The sequence below is a fragment of the Peromyscus maniculatus genome, chromosome 12, assembly GCF_049852395.1.
Source record: "Peromyscus maniculatus bairdii isolate BWxNUB_F1_BW_parent chromosome 12, HU_Pman_BW_mat_3.1, whole genome shotgun sequence".
Taxonomy (NCBI): domain Eukaryota; kingdom Metazoa; phylum Chordata; class Mammalia; order Rodentia; family Cricetidae; genus Peromyscus; species Peromyscus maniculatus.
In genome coordinates, this window is record NC_134863.1 from 86,240,045 (window position 1) to 86,267,545 (window position 27,501).

The window sequence follows — 27,501 nt, forward strand, 5'->3', positions numbered from 1 at the left end:
CACACACACACACACACACACACACACACAAACACACAGAGCTTAGGTCATCAGAGGCAAAGTCTTAATATTTTTGTTGGAGGAAATTGGACAATGAGGATCAGACAGACATTGATAAAGTTGTATACAAAACTATTTGTCACACCTGCGCTCAGGTTCCAACTTCCTGGTCCATGTGACAGCTACTGTGTGATGTAGTGTTGTGTGATCTGTGGGATCCCCATCTGCAGATAGGGTTGTCTGAAGAAGGATTGCACCTGAGGCGAGGCTTTTTTCCTTGTTGTTATTCTCTGAGCAATTCTGTACAACTGTCATAGTGTACAAGTGACCCAGGGATGGCAGAAAGGACAGAGAGAGTCCTCTGCCAAGCCTGCACCATTTTCGACAAGGAATTTGAGCACCTGTAGATTTCGACATCCGTGGGGGATCCTGGAATGGCTCCCCTCAGAGACTGAAGGACGTCAGTATATAAAATCAAACTGTAACCAAGATGGCCCTAAAAGAAAGAAGGGGCGAGGCAGGAGTGGAAGAAGAAAGTCTGGAAGATTTAGATGGAGTGAGTGAGTGACGTGTGTGTGTGTGTGTGTGTGTGTGTGTGTGTGTGTACATACGTGTGTAGTATATATGTGTGCAAGCATTTGTATGTGTTTGCATATATGTGTGTACATATGTATGTCTACATGCATGTGTATATGTGTGTACATATGTGTGTTTGCCCTTTATCACTGTTTTGAGTGGTTCTCAAATCTGACTGCTTATCAGAACTGCTCAGAAAGGTGAGAGAACATTTACTGTCCTCAGCCCCAGGCTCAGAGATTCTGAGATGTTGGCTATGAAATTCTTTTAATTCTCAGGCTGAGGGCTGGTTCTCCAGGGACTCTAGAGCCCTGAAGGAGTCGCTGGTCACCTTAGGAGACGATGGCTGTGTGCTTGGTGCCTGCTTACTCACAAGCATGTGCCCCCACTTTCACAGGTGAGTGTGACTGTGCCTTTGTGGGCATGTCTGATTTTGCTTGTGCATATGTTTGCATGTGCATGTCTCAAAGACAACAGGTGCTACTCCACACTTACATGACCGGGTTTACACCACAGACACAGAGGATTGATGTTAGGGATCAAGACGTTTCAGTGAAGGCTTTCTCTGTGGTCCTTCCTTGGTTTGTAGATGGTGACTTCTCTCTGTGCCTCCCAAGGTTGTTCTCTCTGTGTGCTTGCGCCCTGATTTCATGAGGACACCAGGAGTTTTGAACTAGGCCATTCTAACAGCACATCTTAATGTTGGTTAGCTCTGTGAAGACTCTGTGCCCAATTAGCCGTGGTTCAAGCTACTGGGGATTAGTTAATTGGAAAGTGGTACCCAATTCAGGCCATGACAGCTTCCACCTCCTCTTCCATATTAATCCCTAGCAATTGTGCATTCAACTCACTAACAATGCAGCTCTGCTTGGCATGGCCAGTCTAAGCTTTTTCTCTTGGAATCCCAGCATCTGTTTCTTCTTTCCCAAGACCCAGCATGCTGCAAGCTTGTGTGTGTGTGTGTGTGTAGAAAATTCAGGTCTGCTGCAGCATTTGGTGAGCAGGTAAGGGCTGGCTCTCAGTGACTTCTCTGCTTTTCCTCTCTGTAGCAACCCAGGCTGTAAAACACACGTGGAACTCTGTGAAGTTTGCCATTGAAGGGTTGTGTCCGCACCAGATGGTACCGTGGGTTCAAGCATCTCCTGGGAGGGATGGAGTGGTTGCATTTCAGAAGCTATATGGTCTCCTCTGAGGATAGTGAGCTTCCCTTTATCTTGGTTGTTTGCAGAGCAGATAGTACTATGGTCCTGGGTCTACTTCCAGAGCCTGGGGATATCAAGGATATCATGATATTGAGCCTTTATAAGGATGAGTTGAGGGCACAGAGAGGAAGAGGAGGGAGAGGATGAAGAGGGCGCTGTCCTTACTAGTTTATATGGCTAGGATGCATAACTAATTTGTATATAATATACACAGTAGCATGTGTGTATGTATATACTGTATACCATACCTCTCACATCTTTCACTCTGTGAAGTATGTACCCTGGTGAGCATCCAGTGCTTCCACACACTTGGGAATGTCATGATGCCCACGACAATGGCTCTGAGTTAGGTAGGGCACCCGTAGGAGCTGAAGGTGAGGTTCTGGCTTGCTGCTCTCCATGCCACACCCATGTGCATGGACTAGAGCTCTTAGCAGGGTGCCTGGCTTTCTCCTTTGCATTTGGAGACACATGGAAAGATGGCTGTGATGCTGGCATGGGGAACATAAGGCTGACAGGTTGGGGAGGACGCAGCTAAGAAGAGGAAACCAGTAGACAGGGTGTAACGCAGGCCCTTCTGGGTGCAGGGAGGTGCCAGGACAGGCATTGGGGACACTAGGAAAGGTTTTGGGGCACTTGACCTGGTCTTTCTAGTCATGTCGATGCTCATTGGGATCAGCTAAAACACAGGCTGTGAATGCTCCTCATCTGGCAGATACTACGTTGTGGATATCAAGGCTCCCAAGGTCAGGACTGAAGGGGAAAAAAGAGCTTCTAACCCACAAGGCTAGACAGGACCAGGGTGAGGAGCCCAGGGTGAGGAGACCTTCCCTGGCATCCTGTTCGATAGGTGAGGCTGTGAGAACCCTAAGGGAAAAAACCTGCTCCCCCATCACTGCCGACTGGGACTTGGGAGTGTTTGACCCCAAAGGTCATAACACACACCTGTTCATGTCCTTCCACCCTAGGGTCCAAGCAGACAGACAGGTAGGGGTGAGGGACAGGGGACAGAACTGCTACACTCTAAAGTCTGAGGCTGGTGCCCCCAAAGGGAGGAGGTGACAGTGGTTGGAAGCTCAGGAGGGACAAGAGCCACTTCCCACTGGTTTCCCATTGCTCCTCACTGGGAAACCGAATCTGTAAATTACAGACATGTGAGGTACGTTCCCGAGAGCGTGAATCTCATACCTCCCAATAAGTCAACAGTGGCAGTCCTGTGGCCAGCTGCGTGCCTGTGATTGTTATGTTTATCTCTCCTTTATTAAAAAAAGAAAAAAAAACACCTTTCAAAGCAACAGGTTTCCTTATGGCCTTTCATAATCCTTAGTTTTGGTTGGCCCTCCCCAGGCCCTCTTCTCTCCCATTTCCTTGCCCCTCTTCCTCATCTATACCCTCTACCCCCAGAATTCCCTGTCCACTTTCATATCACAGGTCTTATTTTACCCTCCCCACCCCTGTCCCTGGAACCCACCCTCATTCAAATAAACACATGTAAAAAGTTGAAGTCAGGATCTCCATATGAGCAGGAACATTTTTCTTTCTGAGTCTGGCTTACCTCACTTACTATAAGTATTTCCCATTTCCATCCATTTCACTGCTAATGTCACGATTCCTTTTCTTCTATTGCTGAATAAAACCAACTGTACCACATTTTTATTATCCATTCATCTGCTGATGGGGAACTAGGCTGACTCTCTTCCCTTGCTATTGTGGCCAGAGCAGCCACGAAAACTGATGAGCAAATATCTCTGTGGTAGGGTGTCAAATCTTTTAGGGTGGATGCTCTGGTGTTCAGCAAATTCCTTGGTTCCTGGATGGAAGCGGAGCAGAGACCTGCCATGCAGTTTCACTCTATTCCACTAGGTGGCTCTTTGCACTCTCGGATGTCTGCAGGCGTTCAGACAGGTGAATGCATCTCATTGGCTGGCGGGAGGCATGATGCCACCCAGCAGCTCTTTTTAAGAGAAAAGCCAGGACCAGAGAAACAGCCACCCCTGAGCATTGCCTTCTGTGCTGTTCTGTGGGACCTAGCTGCGGAGTCAGGCCAACATGAGTGAGGTGAGCAACGCTTACACTTAGCCCAGGGAAACCGGGGAGTGAGAAGGGTCCGCACCTCTGGGAGTCTCAGAAACATGAAGGTGCCCAGAGGGGCTCAGGGGCAAACGAACCTTGTCATTATTTGCTTTGAGGATAGAGTCTCCTGATAGCTTGGTTTGAATGGCCGTGTAGAAACTGGTTAAGTTTACAACTTTTGAAATTAGCCATAGAAAGAACAAGGGGTAGGTACATTGTTTCTGATCTATGACTTCGGGCTTTGTACCTCTGAGGAGAAAGGTTTGATTACCTCATGAGGGTCTGTGCTTCTTCCGGGGACTGTGTCCTCATGTGTCTCCTTGGGACACAATCTGAGTGTTAGCAGATAGAGAGCCAGGCACCTGGGAAATCCGGCTTCAGAAGAGGGGTGGGGAGGGGGTGAGGGTTTGGGTTGGGGTGGGTAGCAGCTCCTGCAGCATTGCCTATGACAGGGACGGCTTGCCATTAATCAGCTAATCAGAGCCCCAGGAAGCATGCAAAGTCCAAGCCTGAGTGAGTGTGTGTGTGTGTGTGTGTGAGAGAGAGAGAGAGGGAGAGAGAGAGAGAGAGACAGACAGACAGACAGACAGACAGACAGACTGCTACTCTGAGACACCAGGGGGTGTTGGCAGAAGAGCACATTTCAAACTGAAGACCCTTCTCTGATTATGGTTATGTGTATACAGAACATGTTATGCTGGGGGAAACTGGTGGCTTGCATATTTTTCTCTTAAGAAGAGATTGTAATCTCTCCCACATGAAGATTTAGGGTTATACAATGCTATCCTCTTTCAACCAGAAGCCTGGGCAAGTCTGTTTTCATTTCCCCTTGGTTGATACTTAATTACTTTGAGAGATCGGTTATCGTCTTTGTATTTTATTTAAAAAAAATTGTTTGACAGATGGGTGATCTTTTTTTGGAAGTCTAGAGTAGAATTAACTTCAGAAATCGAATGCCTCCTCACGGCTCTCCTCTCTTTGACGGGAGGCTTTGGATATTAACAGGAAGAAGGGAGAGGTGGTGCTGCACTGAGGCACAGGACGTGGGACAGAGCCAAGAGCTTGGGGGAGGGGGGTGGATCTGGGCCACGAGATGGGAGTCTCCTGGCAACCCTGGGGACAGGAGCCACAGTGACAGCCATTGGTTGCCTCATGGTGTAAGTGCTGAGAGCAGTGTGCCAAGAACTCCTACCTGTGCCCCCTTCTGCGAGCCTCTCCATACCCCGGGGAAGCCTGTGACAGACGAGGAAACCGAGCCACAGAGCAGTGACTGACTGATTCAAGGCCACCAGCCACCAATCAGGAGATCCAGGGCTGGCCTGCTCACGCTGAAGTCGTTGGTTCCAGGTTCCTGATGGTGTCCAAATGCACATGGGGCTCTTTGAACAGCTGGGGCAGGGGGAGCAGAAGGAGGCGAGTATCTGGGGAAAGGGAGCCGGGGCTCCGATGAGCAAGGGCTTTGAGGACAAGGTCTCTTTTCCTTTCTGTGTGGAGGGTGGGTTTTCTTCCAGGCTTCACTGAGACTTCAGAAGCACAAGGCTTAGAGAAACCTCCCCTTGTTTGCAGTAAGAAGGGGTGGTCAGCTGTGTGGTCAGCTTTTCCCATCCATAACTCAGCAGACCAGTTTTGCAGCAGGGGTCCTTCTCCTGTGTCAGTCAGCAGCTGGGACAGTGCCCTTCCACTCATTTCCTGTGGAGGCTCATGATGCTATGGAGGTCCTCTGTGCCCTCCCTGGGCACTCGGCGGATCTCTTGACCATGTGCGTTTCCAGGGAGGAGCTCTGTCCCAGAGTGTGACCCACAGTTAGGATCACAACCTCCCTTCTGCTGAATCTGTATTTAGGGCAATCTCACATACCCCCCCCCCCCCCCCGTCCCAGCTATCCACGAGATAGTGTCATAGCCTGAGTGTTCATTCCTTCAAACCCTGTGGGTGAAAGTCCCTAAAATGCAGACTCTGCATCTGTGTCCCCAGCCCTTCAACAAACACAACATTCCCTTGCCTCCATCTCAGCTTCTCATCCACACCGCTGCTCCTGAGCTCCCCCTGCTGGCCAGTCTCCAAGTCCCTGGATGATGGTGTTCCTCAGAAAAGAGGAATTTTATCCTTTGACTAAAACTTAAATCTGCTTTAAAATTTAATAAAGGGGACAAATCGCTGAGGAACTGGGAAGGGCACCAAGTCCCAAAGGTTCTCTTTAGTTGGATGAACTACACACATGGCTTCTAGTGTGAATAACTCCCAGGCAGGCCTGGAGGCACATGACCATTATGTGCTTATATGACTAGTTGGCATTCAAAGCAGAGGTATGGCTGTTCCTCTGCCCTCAGGCTTATTTGGGGGCTGGAGCCTATGTGTGTGTGTGTGTGTGTGTGTGTGTGTGTGTGTGTGTGTGTGTGTGTGTGGTAAGTCTCCTTCTGCAGCTCTCAGGGTTCATTGTAGCTGCAGAATCTCCAGAGATCTCTCATTTTTCCCTTGAGTAAATATAAGCCTGGGCTGGCCAGAAGAGACCCCAAAAAGCCAAAGGCTCCCTGGGGTCAGCTCCCTGTCCTTCTGGGACTTCTGGCCTTGAAGGGGAGGAAGGGTCAACAGGAAACTGGTTCCGAAGCTGGCTCTAAACTGGACAACTTAACACAGTGTGGTTTTCATACCTCAGAACCGTTATTTATTGTTTCACCACTGGGGGATTGACATGTCAAGTAGAACAGCTGAAGTGTAGAAAGGGACTTGATATGCCGTGTTTGGTTGACACTCATGGGAGACCTGCCCTTTACTAAACAGAAATGGAGGAGGAGTGGATTGTGGGGTGGGGAGAGGGGTTGGGGTCAGGGGACAGGGACTGGGAGGAGAGGAAGGAGGGGAGACTGCAGTCTGGATGTAAAATAAATAAAAAATAAATTTATTAAAAAAAATCAAAACAAAAGATGAGTATAGAAAGGAAATAAATCCAAATTTAGGGCAGTGTCAGAGTGAGAGTGGAGGTGGCTGGTTTGGGGGCATCTGCTTTTCATCAGTATTAAAGTATGTCAGATGTGCTTGGGGCCATCTAGGAGATGCATTGGGAAATAATTTTGTAGGGATCGAAATGTAGGCTTAAATCCAGTAACCACATTTGAAATCTTCTCAGCAAGGCCCAAGGTTACAAAGTACCAATGTGCAAGGAGGAAGAGCCTCCCTTTGCTAAAAAGAATTCCTGGGAGCAAATATAGTGTCCTAGGTTCTCACCGGGGGTTTGCTTTTAAGTGGCTTTTCAAACCAAACCAAACCAACCAACCAACCAACCAACCAACCAACCAAACAAACAAACAAACAAAAAAACTAATTTAGGAGAGCCTGGAGTGAGATTTTAATGGAGAATGGATTTAAAACATGACATGCCCTATCACCCTGTTTGGAAAGTATTTGGCGAGACAATCCCATTGTATACCAGACAACAGCTGTTAGTTAGACATGAGACCATAAGCCTCCCTGGAGCTCTATCCTGGGCTCTTTGCCTGTTTTGGCTTAGGTGGGATGGGTTAGCCCAGAGCGAGGGATCTTTGGTCCATGTAGACACTGGCCACAGTGAAAGGGCTATGCCTGGTGAAGATGTGCTTGAGACAAGATCACAGACATTCAAGGGCATATGCGCACACACGTATATGTTTCCCAAGCACTGAAATGGATCCGTTGCCTCTTACTGAAGACAGTGATCTGGAAGGAAAGAAGAAAGCAGGGGCTGACAGCACTTCAGGAGGCTCCCTGCACAGGAATCCTGGGAGAAGGCACAGGAGATGGAAGTAGAAGGAGATACTGGTTTAAAATATGCAACCTTGGCTTGGGGCCTCACACAGTGTGCTCTCACGGGAACTCAGTGTAGAGACAGATGAGAAGATGAAAGGACCCAAGGTGAGAATTAGAGCTGTAGTCCAGACTCTCAGGACTTCACTGCCATAGCGAACTGGAGCCAATACGCTGCGTGGGTGATTGGGTTTGGAGAAGGGCTGTGTAGCTTAGACCAGTGGTTAAGCATGGATTCTGAGAGTTATAGACAAATATGGTGTTTTCAATGGAAGGTCGAATGGCAACTTGATTTCTTATGTAAGTCTGGCCTCATTTAGGAGAGCACATGAAGCAGGGATATGGAAAGATCTAGTGAGATCCACGTAGTAAATTTTTATTACCATACATTATTTGTACAAATTAATGGATTTCACGATGTTATTTTCAAACGTGGACTTTGCTCATGTTAAACCACACAATGGTAAACGTTATTTTCTCCCTTAAATGGGGGATAGTGATTACAGTGTAGGTGCCAAGGTTAGGCACAAAAGCGTGTTTTCAGGGCTGGTGATTGTAGTGGTTTGTCATAAAACTCGCTTGCTCAAAAATGCATCTCGTTAACTAAGCACCCAGTGTTTTCTCTTTTGAATTCTAAGAATGAATGAAGGCAAGGTGCATTTTTTCCCCCCGAGAGAAAGCTGAATACATGACTCAATACTGATTTTATTAAAGGTTTGGTGGAGGTGATGTGATCCACAGAAAAGAAGACCCAAGCTTGTGTCAGGCAAGCCTCTTGAGTCCATGATGGACACAGCCCCTGCACTAGCGTTTAGACTGTAATTTCTTCCCTCAGTGCTCTGAGAGGTCTTATTCCAGTGAAATTGTTTGTGCTTCCTCAGTTCTCAGTCTGCGGCGTGTAGGAATCATTTGAACACAAACATAGAACCACCAGCTCCAGGCTCAGGGTTTCGTACTAATTTCTGTGAAGCATTTAAAGGCTGCAGGTGTACAGATTTGTATTCCCTTTGTCTCTGGCTTCCTAAACCCAGCTCAAGCCAGCATGCTCTTAAGGCCGTGCAGGTGCACTGTACGGACTTGAAGCATCCTGTCGACCTGCAGATGGGGAGGGGTAGGGCTCCAGGGGTGGAGTTGGGCTTGTGTCCAGCAACTAAATGAATTAGTGGAATTCCAGTGTGGATTATCAGCTGCTGTGACTGATGCTCCAGGGCTCTTTCTCCAGGCGTTCCTATTGATGTGGGATGTGTCAGCAGGGGACAGAGCCTGCATTTTGTTCTTTGCTCCCAGTCTGAAACCCGAGTGTGCCACTCAGATTTTTTAGGGGGAGATGGGGTTGTGGCCATACACGAAGAACACATGCTCTCATAGAAGCAAAAGAAAAGGAGAGAAGATGGGGGGAAACCCCAAGAGAAAGAACACTGGGCATTTGGGAAATGCCAGGAAAAGTACAGGAGCCGAGAGGGGGGTCGGCTCGGACAGAACAAATCTCTGTTAATCTCCTCTGAGATGGACTCACTTCAGAAGAGTTGAATGGACTCTAAACGAAAAGGACATAGACAGACAGAGCCTGGGTCAGCTGGAAATTGGCTCTACTGTATTGACACAGAATAGTTTGGCTGTGTGAGAGGAGAAAGTCTAGGCAGATCTTTCATGGTAGGGCTTCTGGCATGAAGACAGGCATGTAAATCACAGCATATTGTTGGAGGAAAAATATGTCTAAACAGACGGAAAGCATGTTGTAGATGTAAATATTTTAATCAACAGTTAAAATTAGCTATCAATAATCATCAAATTGTTACAGCAATGAAAACAGGTATCTTAATTAAAACATTTGATGGGTTTATTATTTTCTTATCATTAATGTTATTTTTGTGTGTTCATATGTGTGGGGGTGCGTGTACTTGTGTGTGCACATGGTGGAGGCCAGAGGACAGTCTCTAGTGGTGCTCTTCAGCTGTTCAGCTTTCTTTTGAGAATGGCTTGGAGCTTACAAGTTGGCTGTGCTGGCTGGCTAGTAAACTCAGGGATCTGCCTGTCTCCACCTCCTAGTGCTGGGATTAAAGGTACCCACTGCCATGCCTGGCTTTTTATGTGAGTGCTTGGGATTTGCATTCAGGTTCTCATGCTTGTTTGCAAAGTATTTTTGCTGACCAAGTCATTTCCCCAGCCCCACATTTGGCTACTTTAGGTACCAAAATATGTTTAGATGTCTAAATATCTTAAACAGGACTGTACACGGAAGGCGACCAACCCAAAAGCATTTTCTTGGGGTGCTCCCAGGTGGAGGAGCCCCTTCTACACCCACAGCCCTGTGATAGACCCCTGCTCTGTTGGCTTCAGCCTTGCACTTTGGCTATGCCATTTCCAGTCTTTAAACTGAAGTGAGGTACACACCTCTCTTCAATTGAGTAGAAACATGAAAAGTTCATGGGTACAACCAACAAAACTAGCCTGCCACATCCCTCGGTGGCCCAAACCCATAAATCTAACACCCGTTTCCAGGGCTGCTTTCCATGACCAGTTCAGCCTAAGTTACACACATTGGGAATTAATCTGCCTGTTATTGTTTGTGCCTCACAAATAGTTCTAAATCTCTGCATCAGGATCTCATGGTGTGACTTGTCTTTCAGTTTCTGAGAGAGAAAGCACTTGCCCAGATTTACAGCATTGCCAATGGAGATATCAATCACTCGCTAACCTCCCATGTTTTCTATTTGTTCTTAACCTGCCACCTTCTAAGTAAAACAGAGACAAATGAGAATTGTAGGGCATGAAAACAAGCCTCCATGCACAACAGGATCCCTACACAGAGCATCTGGTTGGGGTTCAGAGTGGATTGTTCTTCCCACACAAAGGAAGCCATTTTTACAGTGTAAAGTAGTGAGACTAGGTGCAGGGAAGTACCTCATTCTTCATAGTTTCTGCCCGCTTTTGTAGACAGTCTTGGCTACAATAAGACTCAGATGTCAGACATACCTCTTATCCAGTCACTGATCTGTTTCTGACCATGCAGTAACTGGGCTGGGATCTGGGCTGACTTGAGAAAACATTCCTCCTGATACTAAAATCCAACTTATTTTAGTGAGGTGTGACCAAAGAAATAGTCATATGACCCCAGAGCACCACACCTGCTCTGGGGTCAAATGCTTAGCAGACTAGCTACATTTTTTTTTTTTTACATAATTTTTAGAAATGACAATGCATGTGAACATTTATCTAAATCAAGTAAGAGTAAGTACACAATAAGGAAATGTATCCTCCCTTTTCCTAAAATCTTTTTCAAAAGCTGGTACACAAGTCTGTCATGTGACTAGATTCCAATACAAAAAAAGTGAATTGGAGTTGACAGGTAGCTGAGTTGGTAGAGTGCTTGACCAGTGTGCACCAAGCTGTGATATAAACACATAAATGGGACATGGTAGTGCATGTCTGTACTGCCAGCCCTGGGTAGACAGATGGAGGCATGTGGATCACATGTTCAAGGTCATCTTTGCTTATATAGCAAGTTTGAGGCCAGCAAACAAAACATTAAAGAGTTTTACCTACTCTAACATGGAACTGTAGATGTTCCCGAGTCTACAAACTGGTCACATCTGAGCTTGAGAGTGGCTGTTCAGGGCTGGCATCTGTACTGGTATGGGGTGAGTGTCTGAAACACTGCAGAGACCCAGAAACCTGCATACACCCACCTGGAGCAAGAGCTTGGAGACTTCCTTTCCAAAGAGTTCCATGTGGGACGGCACACCTAAGTTGGGGTAGCTGGTGGTCTGCTGCCATTCTGTCCCTGTGTCTGAGGACTCTTCTGTTGCCATCACCAATCTTTCCCCTCCCACCTCTGACTTTCCGCTTAGCATGATTGCCCTAACAATGATGCTGTCAAGACGTCACTTTTTGGATTGCTTATGCCTCTCATAGACATTGACAGGACAATAGAATAATGTCCCCCAAGGACCTTGGGGTCTCTGATATTCTGTCTGGTTAAACCCCATCATTGACAATTTTTGTACGTATATGCATACTCAGTTTTGTTTCTTTTAAAATTATGCTTATGTGCTAATATGGTTTAGCTATGCCTATGGCATGGTGTGTACTAAAAGCCACTTACCTGACATGGGGAGGTGCAATTAGTTAGACAGGTGGTGTGATCTGAGTACTCTTCATGGAGCATGAGGCATTTGATGTGGCACAGAAATAATTTCAAGGCATGTCATTAAGGAGGATATCAAGGACAGATAATTTCCAGCCATGAGAGTCTCATGACACCCCCATAGAAAGGGAAAAATCCATATCAGTCCAGTTGTTAGCTGTTTGTGAAACCCAGTATTTAATGGCTATCACCGTAAGTAGATAAAACATAAACCCTCAGTTCTCTTCAACCTCAGAGGTGTTCATACAGTGATCTGTGTCAATGATACCCCCAGAGCTGTGCTGTGTACATGTACAGCTGAACATGGCAGCTCTGCTCCTGCTGGCTGGTGTCAGTTTAAGAACGATTGACACAAGGAAAGACTGTGGCTGTGAAAGAGACTGTGTTAGACACATCACTCGAAGTGGTCATTTTCATTTTTCATTTGTTACCACCCATCTCTCTACCTACCTACCTATCATCTATCTACTGTTTGTCTATCTATCTATCTATCTATCTATCTATCTATCTATCTATCTATCTATCTATCTATCTATCTATCTATCATCTATCTATCTATATCTCTAATCTATCATCTATCTATCTTCTATTATTTATTATCAATCATCTATATCTATCATCTATGTACATATATATCTGTCTGTCTGTCCACTTGTCGTCTATTCATCTATCCATCAATCTTCAAGGCATGTCCTTTCAGTTTCCCTCAGACCAGCGTCTTGGGGACAAATGACCCTCCTGCTGCAACCTTACCAGTACTTGTGACTCATTGGTACTTTTCACTGGCTTGAAAGCATTCATTTTTCATTAGGGGACCGAGTGACCTGAAATTAATCTTGTTGAAAATCTCAGAGCTCTTGAGGAAAAGCTGCTCTTGTTTTCTCTTCCACATTTCTCATCCTATTAAATTTCTCATTTTCTGTCATATTCTGGAAGCTACCCACTACCTTTTGTACTGGTCTCACTTCCACTTAAGTCTCTGCAAGAAATAATTGGAAACAACATAGTCCTGGTTATTTTTCTTAGTCTCCAGCAAAAAGAGCCCCATAGAAGTCTGGACAAAGCCAACTTTCCCTCCCAGACTCTTCCTGGCTTCCCAGAGGTTCATTTTCTGTTCTGATTTCTTTGCCCCCACATCCCAGTCACATATTATCATTACTATGCCCATGGAATAGTTTGTGGAGATGCTGTGGGCAAAGTTTACTTTGGTCTTGTAGAGTTTTCTTGGCTATGACTTTAGACCAACCACTTCCATGCCCCACTCACCTCCCAGGGCTCTGAGTAAGAAAGAATATTCTATGTCCCAGAGAATGCTGGCCCTTGTTCTGATCAAAGCCATTGCATATATCATTGACAAGCACACATATGATAAGCCATATTGCTTCCTGTCCTCTACAAGTGTGACATTATAAGTGACTGTGTCTTCCACACCTTTTAATCCCTAGCCCACAGCATTGAACTTCCTCTGGTGGACTTCTGGTTACCTGTCACACACTGCTGAGGGGATGGAAACACACAGTCCCAACCTCTTAGAGTGGAGAGACAGAGCCACATAAGATTGATTCTACTATGGCTTCCACATGGGGTACAAGTGTCAGGGAAATATTAGGTGATTTGTCACTGTGCAGGGCTGAGAAGAAGAGAGGTGAGGTTCAGCTACCAAAGGAGGGAGGACTCGGTTACTGATGAGGATCACATAACAGTTAGTAGATCTTAAAGGATTAATATTTTAGAGTCAACTGAGAGGTTATCCATAGTCACATTGCATGAGCTATGCTTAATTTTAAGCTCCCTGTCTTGGAATCTTTTCCTGTTGCTGTGATACAGAGCTCTGATGGTAGCAACTTAAGGGAAGAAGGATTAATCTCCAGGTACAGTCCATCATGCCGGGGAAGTCATAGCAGCAGAAGTTCAAGGGAGCTGGTGACACCAAACCCACCATCAAGATGCAGAAAGGGAGGAAAGCAAAGGAGATTGTCTCCTCTTATGTAATCTGGGACTCCCCTCCTAGGGAAGGGTCCCTGTCCATGTTGAAGATGGGTCTTCCCGCAGGAACTAACATAATCAAATGACCTTCCATAGGCACATACAGAGACTCTGTCCAGGAGATTCTAGACTTTGATCACGTTGACAAATGCCATCACATGCCCCAATGTCAAGAATATCCTAAGACATGCAGAACACATTCCCATTCTTACTCATAATAGAGAGGCTTCATGGATTTCCACATCGCTTAAAAAACATGAAGAGGGAAAAGTTTCCTGTGATATATTGGCGATAGGTCACAAAAGTGCAGTCAACAATATTTTTCTTGGGATTTTACACCTTGCTTTATTTTGTAAGGTTTACACATTCTAATTCTGAGAAAGCTGGTGAATTTAGACCTGTCTGCAATTGATCTTCCAGGAGTGCTGGTGCTGATTCATAATGGCATATGGTTGCATTCTTTGAGCCTTCGGGCCCCAGGTGGCTTCCTGACCATCATTATTATTCTCTTCTTTTTAGACTTTGCCCTCGGATGGACTCAGCTTCTATTTATAACTCAGTTCCCACATCTGCATTAGCCCTGTGAAAATCTCTAGCTAATACAGGACTATCTCTCAAAAACATTTTTTTTTTCTGTCAGTGTTCTCCACATTAGAAATGTAGGTTATTTTGCCTCTTTTTGAAGAATATTTCTTAAAATAGCTGTAGCAATTTGTCAAACACCTCCATCGAATACCTCCTTCAGGTTCATAGCTGGTTCCCCACCTTGTTGAGATTTAATCTCTCTCATCTTCCACACTGGCCTGTTTCATTCTAGGGGCCACCCTCCCTTTTCTTTTTTTAATAAATTCCCACGTCATCATTTCTCTGCTGAGTTCTTGCCGAGAGTCAGTTCTGGGAGAGACTCATGTGAGCATTTCCCTGCAGTTGAATTCTGGATGAAGACTTTGAATTTTCACACAGAAAAACAAAAACAAACAAACAAACAAACAAACAAAAAAACCATGCAGCCTAAAGTGATTTTAGAGCTGTGAGAAGTGGTCTCAGGGGATCTCTGCTCTGGCTTGCTGGGTCCCTTCGGAATCACAAAGCTGAAGTGAGACATGGGAAAGGGCCAGCAGATCTAGCAGAAAGGGAGAGATTTAAAAACATCAGCTGTTAAGCCCACTCTTTCTCCTTATTTCTTTCCCATGGCTCTTTTGAGGTGTTTTAGCTCAAGGTTGGGACATCTAAGAGGACTGGAATCTGACTGGTGACAATTTGTGAAAAAAAAAAAAAAATAGAACTTCCCTTGTTAAACATTCTTAAGAATGTTGAGGTGTGACAACAGAACATTAGACCTAATTTGAGGTCCTTTCCCCTCCCCTGACATTTATTTATTTAAAAAAAGGGTTTTTTTCATTTACATACCAATCCCAGGTCCCCCTCCCTCCCCTTCTCCTGCCCTCCCACCTTACCCCCCCCCCCCATTCACTCTCAGAGAGCCTAAGGCCTCCTGTGGGGAGTCAACAAAGTCCAGCATACTACGTTGAGGCAGGACCAAGCCCCTCCCCGCTCTGCCAAGGCTGAGCAAGGTGTCTCACCCTAGGGAAAGTGTTCCAGAAAGCCATTTCATGCACCTGGGATAAGTCCTGGTTCCACTGCCAGGGGCTCCCCAAACAGACCTAGCCACAACACTGTCACCCACATTCCAAGGACCTAGTTTTGTCCCATGCACGTTCCCCAGCTGACAGGCCAGAGTCCATGAGCTCCCACCAGCTTCTTTTTTAGGGTGTGGTATGACACAGTTGCCTAAGTCACTTTACCCTGCAGACAGCCCTGGGTAGACATAAAAGCGTTGGTAGCTCTTTGATGAAAACAAACAAAGCTTAAAAGGAAAATGAAAGAAATGAAAAAGGAAATGTAATTCTGTCACCCTGGTGGGTCGGGGGCTTTAGACATGCAGTCTGTTATTTCCATGTGAACTGGAGACTGAGATGGCCCATGTCTGACCCTAGAAGCAGGTCTTTCTCCCCAGTCTGGAGAAGCTTCTGGGCTGACTCTGAGGAACCTAGTGTGTGACGCTCAAATGAGAAATTCGTTTGTTCAGGGGTCAATTGGTTGACCTTGAGAATTGTTTGAGCAGTGAGGTTATGAAATAGATTAATTAATTGTGTGTGTGTGTGTGTGTGTGTGTGTGTGTGTGTGTACCTGTGCATGCACACACATGCATGTGGAGGCGAGAAGACAACCTTGAGTGCATCCTTAGCAATGCTGTCCACTTCCTTCGAGGCATCAGTTAGGCTGGTTGGCCAGTGAGCCCTGGAAATCCTCCGTCCTCTACCCCCCCAGCACTGGGATTACAAATATGCCATCATGCCTGGCTTTTCTACGAGGGCTCCAGGGATCTGCACTCCCAGCCTCATGCTTACATTGCAAGCATTTGGCCACCTGAGTCATCTTCCCAGCCTTTGTCCTGCCCTCTGATCTGTCTTAACTTTTAAGTATTGAGCTATGATAGCTAATTTAGGACAAAACATCCTCCTTTCTTCCAAAAGTATACAACCTCGGTCTTCTACCATTTTGTGAAGTTATTTTCATTTAAGTGGGGAAAAAAAAATCTGGCAATTTCTTTAATTCCAAAAAAGAAAGTCTCCCACTTTGGAAGCTTGGCATCCCCTTCGGAGAGGAACACATTTAGCACCACACAGTGCTAAATAAGCATCTTCGTTCAGCAGGAGATCAGGAGGCTTTGGCTCTGCAGGAATGGCGTTCGCGTGGGAGTTAGGAAGTCCACAACCACGTGGCCCATAGGTCAGGAGTCACCAAGGGTTCTCCCCACTCTCAGAACACTGTTCTCACAGGTGCATGACACAGGCCTGGGAATCTGGCACCGCACGGACCCTGCCCACAGGTGTTTTCACCATCAGGTTCTAAGACAAGCTCATTTTGTTCCCTAAAATGTAACTGTGTGTGACGTCATCCGTCTCGACGCAGTTGCTTTGTTCTTAAAATAAGGAGGGGCACAGATGACCCCAGTCTGCACGCAGATGGACTGAGTTATCTGTACCACCAGTGGTAGAAGCACCTCACAGTCCGTGCCCTCCATCTTCTAAGTCAAGGCTTTCTCCTGCAATGAGGCAAGGCAAGAGTCAAGCGCTGGACTTCTAAGCTGGTCTGTGTAAGTTCCATCATCTCACTTGGTGGTGACATCCTTGGGTGTACTTCCAAACCTCTTCCTACCTCTGTTAGCTGGGACCTTGGTGTTATACCTTCCGCAGGGCCGTTTCCCTGGCAGTGCCAGAGTTGATGCTCTTTCAAAGGGGAACGCATAGTCATTTGCATTTGAAGACAGAGCCTTAAACTGATAGAAGAAATGAACATGTGTTTGCCAGACTTGAGGTAGCATCCATTCACTCGGCCTTACTATGGGGTTCTCCTGGGTAGCAATGGATTTGGCTTGCGTCTTTTCTTTCCTCATATTCCTGCTTGTTCACTTGGTGAAGAAGTTGAGCACAGCAGTTGGTCTTTGTTGGCTCAGCCACAAGAGGGTTGATAGAGCCAGAACTGGAGACCTCAGCAGCCTGGATAGCTGGGCATGCAGGGACAGCAGAGAGAGGTTCTCCAGTTGTGTGGTTTCATTCAGAAATCATGATGGTTGATGTTGGCTCTCAACTTGATGACATTTAGAATCACCATGGAAACAGAACTCTGGACACATCCAGGAGGGTATGTCTGGGTTAACTAAGGTGGGAAGATTCACGGTCAATGTTAGTGACACCCTCCCACAGGCTGGGGTCTCTGAATAAAAGGGGGAGAGTGAGCTGAGCACCAGCCTTCTTCTTGTTGTTCTCCTCCTCCTCCTCCTCCTTTCTCTCTTTTTTTTTCTTTGTTTTTTGAGACAGGGTTTCTCCGCAGCTTTGTTGGTCCTGGAACTCACTCTGTAGACCAGGCTGGTCTAGAACTCACAGAGATCCGCCTGCCCCTGCCTCCCTGAGTGTTGGGATTAAAGGCGTGTGCCACCACCGCCTGGCCATTTTCTGCTTCTTGACTGTGGCTGCAGTGTGACCAGCTGCCGCACACCCCTGCCACCGTGCCTCTGCCACTGTGACCGACTGTACCCTCACGCCATGAGCCCTCAAATTGTAGCCAAAATAAACCCACCCTCTCTCCCTCCCTCTCTCCCTCCCTCCCTCCCTCCTCCCTCCTTCCTTCCTTCCTTCTTCCTTCCCTCCATTTCTTTTGTCAAGTTAGCAACAGGAAAGGTAACTAATACAGTGCTCTCCGGTTATTCTTTGTTCTTTTTTGAGCACACCCAGCCCTGCACTTTACAGGGCATATCTATGATGGGATGGATGATGGAAGACGGGAATAATCTTGTTACTGTTGACAGCAGTGAAAAGATGCATCTCTCTGTGTGGCCCGTTTCTGATATCTCAGTTGATCCCATATGAGTGAACATTCTGTTCCTCTGGCCTTTGGAATGTAAAAGAACTGAAGGAAATCACACCTTACAGGAGGGACAGGCAGACCTGGTGCTTGTCTTAATTGCCTTACAGCTTTCATTCAGTCCTTGAAAACTGGCTCTGCCTGTTGGCTTTTTTCCTTCTTATCATCTTCACAGGTAAACATCCTCAAATGAGCTGCTGTAGGTGAGCCTTGTTCCTGCATTTGTCTTTGCATTGGCAGGTGTCCACCCTCTTTCTTACTTCTGCCCTCTGGCTGGTCATCAGTTACTTCTCGAGCAGGGAGAGAAGCAAATCTCTTCTGTTCTGCTCCTCTCTGTGGGTGTCAGGTGACTTCCTCTGCATGTTCTGTGACAATACAATCGTAAACTCCTGGATATCCATGCCTCTGTCTTCTTTGTCAAGCACAGAAACTGTGACAAGCATGTAGATGGCCTTTACCCCAGTGACCTTCGCCAGGAGGGTAAGCTAAGGAAATGACTCCAGAGCAGGCAGTCGGTGGGGGAGGAGGGTGGGTGGGAGGAGCTGGGTTTCTTTGGATGAAGAAAGTGTGATATTCCACAATCTTGGGGTTTTCAAGGAGGGCAAGGGTGCATTAATCTGACAGTTCACATGGCCTTCATCCAACCTCTGACTTGAAGTGACTGAGTCCAGTGTACACATGAGATGGAACCATTAGGTTCTTTCAGTTTTCCACCCTCAAGATGTTCTGGCCATCAGCACGTCTCCCTCCTGTGTTGTCCCTTTCTAGAAAAAAATTACGATCTGTAATTTGTACCAAAATCACAAAGCATATCTGTGGCAGAATCAGGGGTCTAGGGAACCTTTACTGGGATCAACAACTGAATGACTGACCCAGAGAGAGGCTGCAGCTTAAAAATAGTGTTCTATCTTTGGAATCTCATAGTAGCTGTAGGGACATGCTGAATTTCATGCTTTTTAATTCTCCTTGAAGAAGTTGACTAGAAAAAGGAACCATGATGCTGAGGCACACACTTAGCATCATTCAGCCATGTATGGGATGGATGGTCACTCTTAGTCTTCCAGTGACTGAGCCAAATGTAGCCATTTTTGTTACTGTAAATATATACCTATATATAATATTATATATATTATTTATATATGAAAAGAAACAGCCTACTTCTTTAAAAGCCTGTATTTTCCATTCTTATGCTGCGTGTGCTGTTCTTTTTGGGGAGTGATTCCTGCGGTGTGAGCAGTCAGTTCTCACAGCTCCCTGGAGGTGATGCCTTCTTGTTCCCATCTTGTGGATGAGCAGACTGTGGCCCAGTGAAGTTCACTGTCCTTTGCAGGGTCACAACTCTAAGAGTGGCTGGACTGGGATACCCTGGGTTGTCTATGATCTCATCTTTTGTTGCTTTAAGTTTTGTGTGTCTGTGTTGTTGTTTGTATTTTTAAGCCAGACTTCAAAGGTATAGTTTATATATAGTGGCATTCACTCCTTTCCCTTGTGTGTGCTTTGGCATGTCTGCAGTCTTATCATTGAGGGATTGACTGTCGCATCCTCCTGAAAAGTCCCTTTGCGTTCTTAGGGTCACTTCTTCTCTGGCCCCTTAGGCCCAGTCCCTGCCTCCTTCACTAGTTCCCCCTGGGTGAAGTAGGCTCTAGTGTGGGACCCAAAGAAGCCCACAGTGCCTATAATTTCGCAGAACAGATGGCCTCAGGGGCTTAGAATGATTAAACCTTACACAGCTGGTTTCTCCTGTTCTTAGGTTTCTAAAACGACTGGTGTCTTGAACCCCAGACATGACATGTTTTCTGTATAGTCATACTTTGTATGAATTTGTAAATTGGGCACAGTTAAGAGACTAATGTTGAATAATGGAAAGGAGCAATTATATTAATATATTGTAATCAAAGTTGGGTGAATGTGTACTCTCTGTTTCTGTTTCTGTGTGTCTCTCGGCTCCTCTCTATGTCTCTATATCTCCCTCTGTCTGTGTGTGTCTCTCTCTCTGTCTGTCTTCCTCTACCTCTCTCTGTGTGGCCCCCCCTCTCTCCATATCCATCTCTCTCTGCCTCTATCTCTCTCTGACTTTATGTTTCTCTCTACATATCTCTCTCCCTGTCTCTGTATCTCTCTGCTCCTCTCTCTGTGTGTGTATGTCTCTGTCTCTGTGTTTCTGTGTGTTTTTCTTTGTCTTTATCATTAGACCACACTAATATTTTCAGACCTCTGTTGATGGAGGAGACTGGCTGCAGTGGTTTTCAAATGGTGCTTTATAAGGACCAGTGAGAGTCAAGCCAGGCATGGTGCCACACCTGCAATCCCAGTACTCAGGAAGCAGAGACATGTGGATGAGGAGTTCAAGGCCAGCCTTTACTACAAAGGAAGGTTCAGGCCAAACCTGGGCTACATAAGACCCTGCCTGAGACCTTCCCCCATCCAAATGAATAGTGGAAGGATTGGAAATGTAATGAATGACAAGACCATGAGCAGGCTCACTGTGAATCAGCATCACATACTGTTGCTTGAATTTCTAAAAGGTCTTTTAATAAAAAACTGGGTACCAGATACTGGGGTGAAAGCTGAAAGATCAAAGAAGCAGAGTAAGCCACAGCTGCCACCTCTTACCTCACCGACTCCTCAGCCTGAAAGAAGCCTACCTGAAAGGGATGCTTCTGCCGAAAAGCCTTTAGTTCCTGTCTCCTCACACCTTATCTACCTTTCTCTGCCCAGCCATCACTTCCTGGGATTAAAAGCGTGTGTGCTTCCCAAGCAAAAGCATAACATCTCAAGTCCTGGGATTAAAGGTGTGTGCCACCACTGCCTGACTCTGTTTCTCTTCTAGACCGAGTCAATCTCATGTAGTCCAGGGTGGCTTTCAACTCAAAGAGATCCAGACAGATCTCTGCCTCCCAAATGCTAGGATTAAAGGTGTGTGCCACCACTGCCTGGCCTTTATGTTTAATCTAGTGGCTTGTTCTGTCCTCTGATCTTCAGGCAAAGTTTATTAGGGTACACAATATATCACCACATCACACAGGGAAGGCTCCTTATTTACGGATCAACTAGTTTTCACTTCTAGTCATGAACTCATCTTCCTGCCTCAGCCTCCCCAAGAGCAGAATCACAGGGGCATGCCACCATGCCCGTCTCCTTCCTTCCATATTAAGCCCCATGACCTGCCCCTGCTCCAGAGGTCTGTGTAACTACATTTTGGGGACATCTAGAGAAACATCAGACACCTTAGAGAAGACAGGGAATGAGCCTTGGGACTAGTACTGGCCTTGGCTCTATGTGGATGATGTCCTCTCTCTGTAACTGTGTCTGTGGTCAAATTGTCCCTTCTCAGAAAGACACAGTCACACTGGATTAGGGCTCAAGAATTAGCCCTATCTTAGCTCAAGTACCTTGTGAAGACCTTCGCACCAAACAGCTTACATTCTGAGGTATACAGCACTGAACACACAATGCTGCAAAAGTTACGGTGAACTTCACACAAATTAAAGAAACATCCAGAACCTTCTATGCCATCTCTTTCCAGGGAGGATGGCAGCATTGTGCTCATCACTGTGAATCTTTGTCACGCTAAGCTGAATAAACACAGCCAAGTGGTTTTATTGGCACATAGAAGGTACATGGGCACGACAGCTTAGGGCTGTTACTTCAAATGAGCTGGACAACATGGTCCAGACCCTTCACATGGTCAGATCTGTGCAATTAGAGTTCCACACTGACCGTTGACTCGTGTCTGCTCTTTTACACTGCAATGCACACTTGTGACCAAAATTACATTTATATGGCATGCAGCCACCTTCATAAGACAGAATGCACGTGTGCTCACAAACAAAAGACAGAAAGAAAATAGACTGAGATGTCTACAGGACTCCACCATGGTCATGGTTAGTTGGCTTATACGTGAGATTTTTGCTTTCTTCCTCGTACATAAAAACCAGTTCTAGACAACTGTTCCCACTTTTACAAATAGAAAACTCTGAAAAGAAGATAGGCAGAATGAAGGTGAGTTTTTTTTGTTTGTTTGTTTGTTTTGGTGAAAGTACTATTTTTTTTTTCTTAAGTGTGTATATCTCTGGAAGTACTAATTAAAAAAATATACAGCTGTCAGGTAGAATACACAGTGAATTTCACTGTGGTAACTCAGGGCACCTGTCAATAAGGGTCTCTTTGAAGGTTTTGCTGGAATCACAGGTGTACCATTTAATTCCCTTACACAAAGGCCAGGTGCAGGTGCTTGGAATAGCGCCCCAGCAAACTTGAGCCTCTGAGCATGTCGGAGTTGAAAACCAGGGCACAGAGAAAGAATTGCAAAGGGGAACGCGCTTGCCTTTGAAAACCTCATCACTTTTTTTAACCATTTTTTTTTTAACCTTTCCAAGCTGAAGTTTTCTTTTGACATTAATTTCTACTCCTTTAGGGATTAAATTAGCAGAGCTTTTAATGCTCAAATTTTGGAATGTTACTAGAGGAATTATGACTTAAAAATATCAGCGGCAAGAAATTAAAGCTATTCTCTTCTCGTCATAAAATGTGGGCATAAAAGTCTCTCCTGCTCTTCAGGCAAACTCAGGGACTTTGATAGGAAAGGTGCCTTTAATGACAAGCTTTTGAAGTTCTGGAGAAGCCACTTGCTTAATGATCGCTGTGGCCCCAAGCGCTCATCAGCAACCTGCTGGCCGACCCAGCTGTCGCCCGCTTCTCAGTTCAGTCACTGCAGGCTTTGCTTCCCTGCTCGTTTAGACTCTGAACATCTAAGAGGCTCCTGGTCCTTCATCAATAAAACATTAAGTGTAATACCGCAGAAACACGCCTTTTTGTTTCCTTATAAACACGGGGATCAAAAGCAAGCGGGGAAGAACTCTTAGAAGGGCTTGCTGCGATAATTGGGGAGGCTTCTCATTTGATTTTTCTCCTGTGTGGGATTTTGATTCTGCAGAGAGGCTGCAATATCCGAAACTTCACTGCCTCAGAGTGCAGCGTGCTATAATGGCATGCAGATTTGAGCTTCTCGCTTTATTTATGACTCATTGGAGGGATGGTTTGTGAAGATGCTGCTATTGAGGGGAGCTGGAGACCCTAAAGCTGTCAGAATGTGACTGTTAAGACTCTGTAATGTGAAGGAAGACAGCACCACAGAGAAAAATAACGAGAGAAAGTGCTCACGGCTGGGGGTGGGGGTGGGGCTGAGTGGTACAAAGCTACCAAGCGGTATTGCTGGCTGCTGGCATGGGCTTCCAAGCCACTGGGACAGTGGCACAAATGTGGACTCCCTGAAACTGCTTGGCAGACAGGAGCCAACAGAGGCCAGAGACCAGAAAGGGAAGGTGAAATGCTAAAGAATGCCTTGCAGCCAAGACTCACACTCTGTTTACATGGGGGAAGCCATCTACTGGATGGACCTGGATTATGGCTCTGGGAGAGGTACCATCACAGACGACAGGAAGAGAGCAGGACTCAGGGTCCAGGTCCCTGACATGTGTCCAGCAGGGGCAAGTTGAATATCTTTCATCCCTGGAGGGTGGGAACTAAGACTGAAATGCCTCACTGGTGGGTAGCGCTCTGCTTATAGTCTGTTTTAGACAGGAGCTGTGAATGAGGAGCCTCTGCCCAGACCTTTGACCTTAGGTATTCTGGGCTCAGGACTCTTCTCACATGTTAGTGCTTTTCTCTCTTTGAACCCTCCAGACTGTGAGCCAGCCAAAGTGGGGGACTCTCTAGGACCCAGCCCAGGCCTGGCCCAGTGAAGGCAAAAGCAACTGATGTTGAAAGAGTCACTGCCCAGGGTGGGCTCTCGGCTGCTGACTGATTTGGCTTTGCACACCAGTGAATGTACTTGATTGTCATAATCTGTTTGCTTGTTTTCTTTAAAAAATTATGTGTATGTCTTTGTCAGTGTATGCCGTGTGTGTGTGTGTGTGTGTGTGTGTGTGTGTGTGTGTGTGTGTGCAGGTGCCTGTAGAGGGCAGAAGAGAGTGTTAAAAAACAGGAGTTACAGGCAGTTGTGAGCCACCTGATGTGGGTGCTGGGAAGGAAAGCTGGGTCCTCTGCAAGAGCTGTACTCACTCCTAACTGATGAGCCACCTCTCCTGATAACTCACCTTTAAAATGATCCTTTTATTTCTGAGCCAGGATGACACTAAGGTCCTCTAACTGGGGATTTCCCTAATTAATCAGCTGTGGAAAACTGACAACAGGCCCATGAGGACCCATTTCTTCCACCCACAAAGAGCTTGGCACCATGGCTGAGAAGTTTCTCCATGAGTGAGGGCTCTGTGCTGCGCGTTCCTTGTCTCCTAGAAACCCAGACCCCTGTACAAGGGTCATTTGTCTTTTTCCCAAGTTGCCAAAGTCAAACTCAGACAAAATCCTCTTCCAGTGTTTGGTGGCTGAGGAGAAGTCAGGAGACCTGGGTGTGTGCAGCCTGGAGGAGGTCAGGGATGGCCTGTGCACTTAGCTCTCCCTGAGGCTCCTTGTTTCTTATCAAAGTGGCTGTTGATAGGGCAAATAGTCTAGGCAAATAGTATAACAATAGTATACTTACAAAATTAGATAACAAATAATTAATTCAGATTTACCCACAAATGCTGTAGACCCACAATCAGAGACCATCCCAGGGCTACAATTTGCATCCCCACTTTTTTTCTTAAAAGTTTCTTCTTCCTCCTCCTGCTGCTGCTTCTCCTCCTCCTGTTCCTCCTCCTCCTCCTCCTCCTCCTCCCCCACCTTGCCCCAAGTGTATGTGCAATGCTGCACTTGTGTAGGTCAGAGGTCAACCTTCAGGAGTTGCTCCTCTCCTGTCATCATGTGGGTTCTGGGTCAAAGTCAGATCATCAGTCCTGGCAGGTGCCCTTTACCTGCTAACACACCCTTACACCTCCCATTGGTTTTTCTTTTTGAGATAAGGTCTCATGCAATTCAAGATGGACTATAACTTACTATGTAGACCAGGCTAGCCTTGGATTTGTAATCCTCCTGCCTCAGTCTGCCACGTACTTACTTGTAGGAGTGTGTACCCCAAATTTTGGGGCTGTGCCCCAAATTTGACCAGTGGGAATTCACATTACATTTCATACTCTTCAAACATCAACTATTAAAAATATCATTTCCTGAGGATGTGCTTCCCATTCTAGAGTGGAGCTGTGTACACTCAGACAGATGGGTTTCCGAGTGAGCCTTGTGTCTCAAGTTGAAAATTAGCATGAATAATGACACTGCTTTTGCTAATTTGGCCTCTTGTGTATAATACCAATGGAATACTGATGTCATAGACATGGACGGTAAAGTGGCAGGTGGGCCTGTGACTTCAGGAGTCTAGAAATCATGTAACAAAACTCAGGAGACAATGGCATCCATTCTTAACCTGTAATTATGGTTCACGATGCAAAGATGGCTTTCACAACTGTCTGCATTGGAATATCTTTCTAGATTGTTGTTATAAATGGCTCTCCTGAACCTTATACTTGCCTCGGGGAAGCACAGGGACTTGTGTTGTCTTGGCAGCATGGGAACCTGAGGCAGAGGGGCAGAAGGACATAATCTCAGCTCTGGCCTTAAAATTGTTGATCTTTGCTTGTGCCACCTTAAACATTGTGTTCAAGTATCTATTTTGATTACTGAATTATTAGTGTGCCTGTGCATTTCGTCTCCAAGGCAAAGTCCAGGCTCTTCATCTTGCACTGGGGTAGTTGTTCTATAAGCACGGTGGTTTTGTGGAAGAGTTATCAGAGAAGAACAGGGGGACCGAGATGTTAAGTCTGTTATACTCAAAGGAAACATAATCAGGGTTTTCGAAGATGTCATCAGGATGTTGCTGAATGTGTTAATGATGTTTCAGGTACTTTTCTACTCAATGTGATGCTGTGATGTCAATATGTGTGCTCCTGACTGTGGCTTAGAAGTGGTCAGACCTATATCAATATTCATTATTAGGTCAAAGTATGTGGATAAACAAACCCAGTGCCAACTATTTTCTAGAAATTGATGTGATCTGTTCAGTGGGCATCTACTATGAAGCAATCATTCATGGCTTTGCAATTGGAAACAGTTCACCCATTAAGCTTGTGTGCCGAGTCATCAGCCTCCTGTGTGCACTACAGACCTTACCTGTGAGGAACTCCGTGGCCAACAGCTCTGTGTGGGCTTGGGCACGTGCACAGTTGCAGCTCATTATCTCCTACCCACTCCATCTCTACCTCTCTATCCCCTGGGACCTCCCCATCAGCCCAGGCCCATGCCAGGGGTGAAATTGCACGGTCCAGAGGCATTGGGAATCAATGCTCTGTGGGGGCATCTTGGATCAGTGAGGGACAGAGGTGCTGGGTAGTAACTCCTGTGCTTCCCCTGCCCCTCATCCTCACTCAGGCTGCACATCTCTGGAAGGTGACCTGCACCTAACCATGGCCAGCTTGAGGAAGCATTCTAGTAGTGGGTGCCTCTGTCTACTGCCTCTTACCCTTTCCTTCAGTCAGAATCACCCTGGCCATAAGTTATAGCATGAACAATGTTTGCCTCAGGCTCTGCTTTCTGGGAAACACACACACACACACACACACACACCACATACACACCACACACACACACACATCACCCACACCACATACACACACACACCACACACATTCATGTACATGAACACACACTACACACACATACAAACACACACACATAACACATCACACACATGCACACATGCATACGCATGTTTCCTGAAGGTCTTGGTGCAATGAGCCTGTCAGGGAAAATTACTTTCAGAAGTTGTGTCTTTAGACTACTTCTCTTGCTTTTTAATGGATACTTGGAATATATTAAATTATCAAAAGGAACATTTAAAGGCACAGGCCTGGTTGATACTATTAGTTGTTTCAGCTCCTTTTAATTGAGGCTTCATTAAATTCTTATATGTTTTATTTTTATTAGTGAGCCTTGGGGAGGAAGGAAGACTTCATGTCTGAGTTTCATGGAAGGCATCTACAGATGACTAACCTAGAGTGATGGTTCTTTCTAGGCCTCTCTGTCCTTCTATCCCCTCATCAAACTTCTTAGATATATCCTACCACCAATGTGGGGCTGAGCAAGAGGGGATCTCATGTTGTTCTTTTGAAGTCACATGGGTATTTAGCACACCTAATTGTAACTTAAAGTCCATATTAAAATTGGAGACTTTGAGGGCCACATGGCCTGATGAGCCTGGCAGTCTGGCCATTTATCATGGCAACAGCAAAGCTGAGTGCAGTGTCTTGTGCCACAAAGGGTCCACTGATTCTAGAAGAGGTCTCTGCAGATGACAATGGGGACATGGCTTGCACATGC

At 46.0% G+C, this 27,501-nt stretch overlaps 1 protein-coding gene across 2 annotated transcripts in view; it reads left to right on the plus strand.

The window, feature by feature from the left end:
* Pcp4 (Purkinje cell protein 4) overlaps nt 1-27,501 on the plus strand; it is a 68,431-nt gene that overhangs the window by 2,176 nt on the left and 38,754 nt on the right. The window contains exon 1 of one of the 2 annotated variants that reach the window (XM_006981374.3): nt 3,697-3,836. The exons of the other annotated variant lie outside the window; for it this stretch is intronic. Within the exon in view, the coding sequence (XP_006981436.1) occupies nt 3,828-3,836 (9 nt within the window). The 5' untranslated portion in view covers nt 3,697-3,827. Of the gene's footprint in view, nt 1-3,696; nt 3,837-27,501 lie in introns of those variants that run through there. 2 annotated transcript variants of the gene reach the window in all.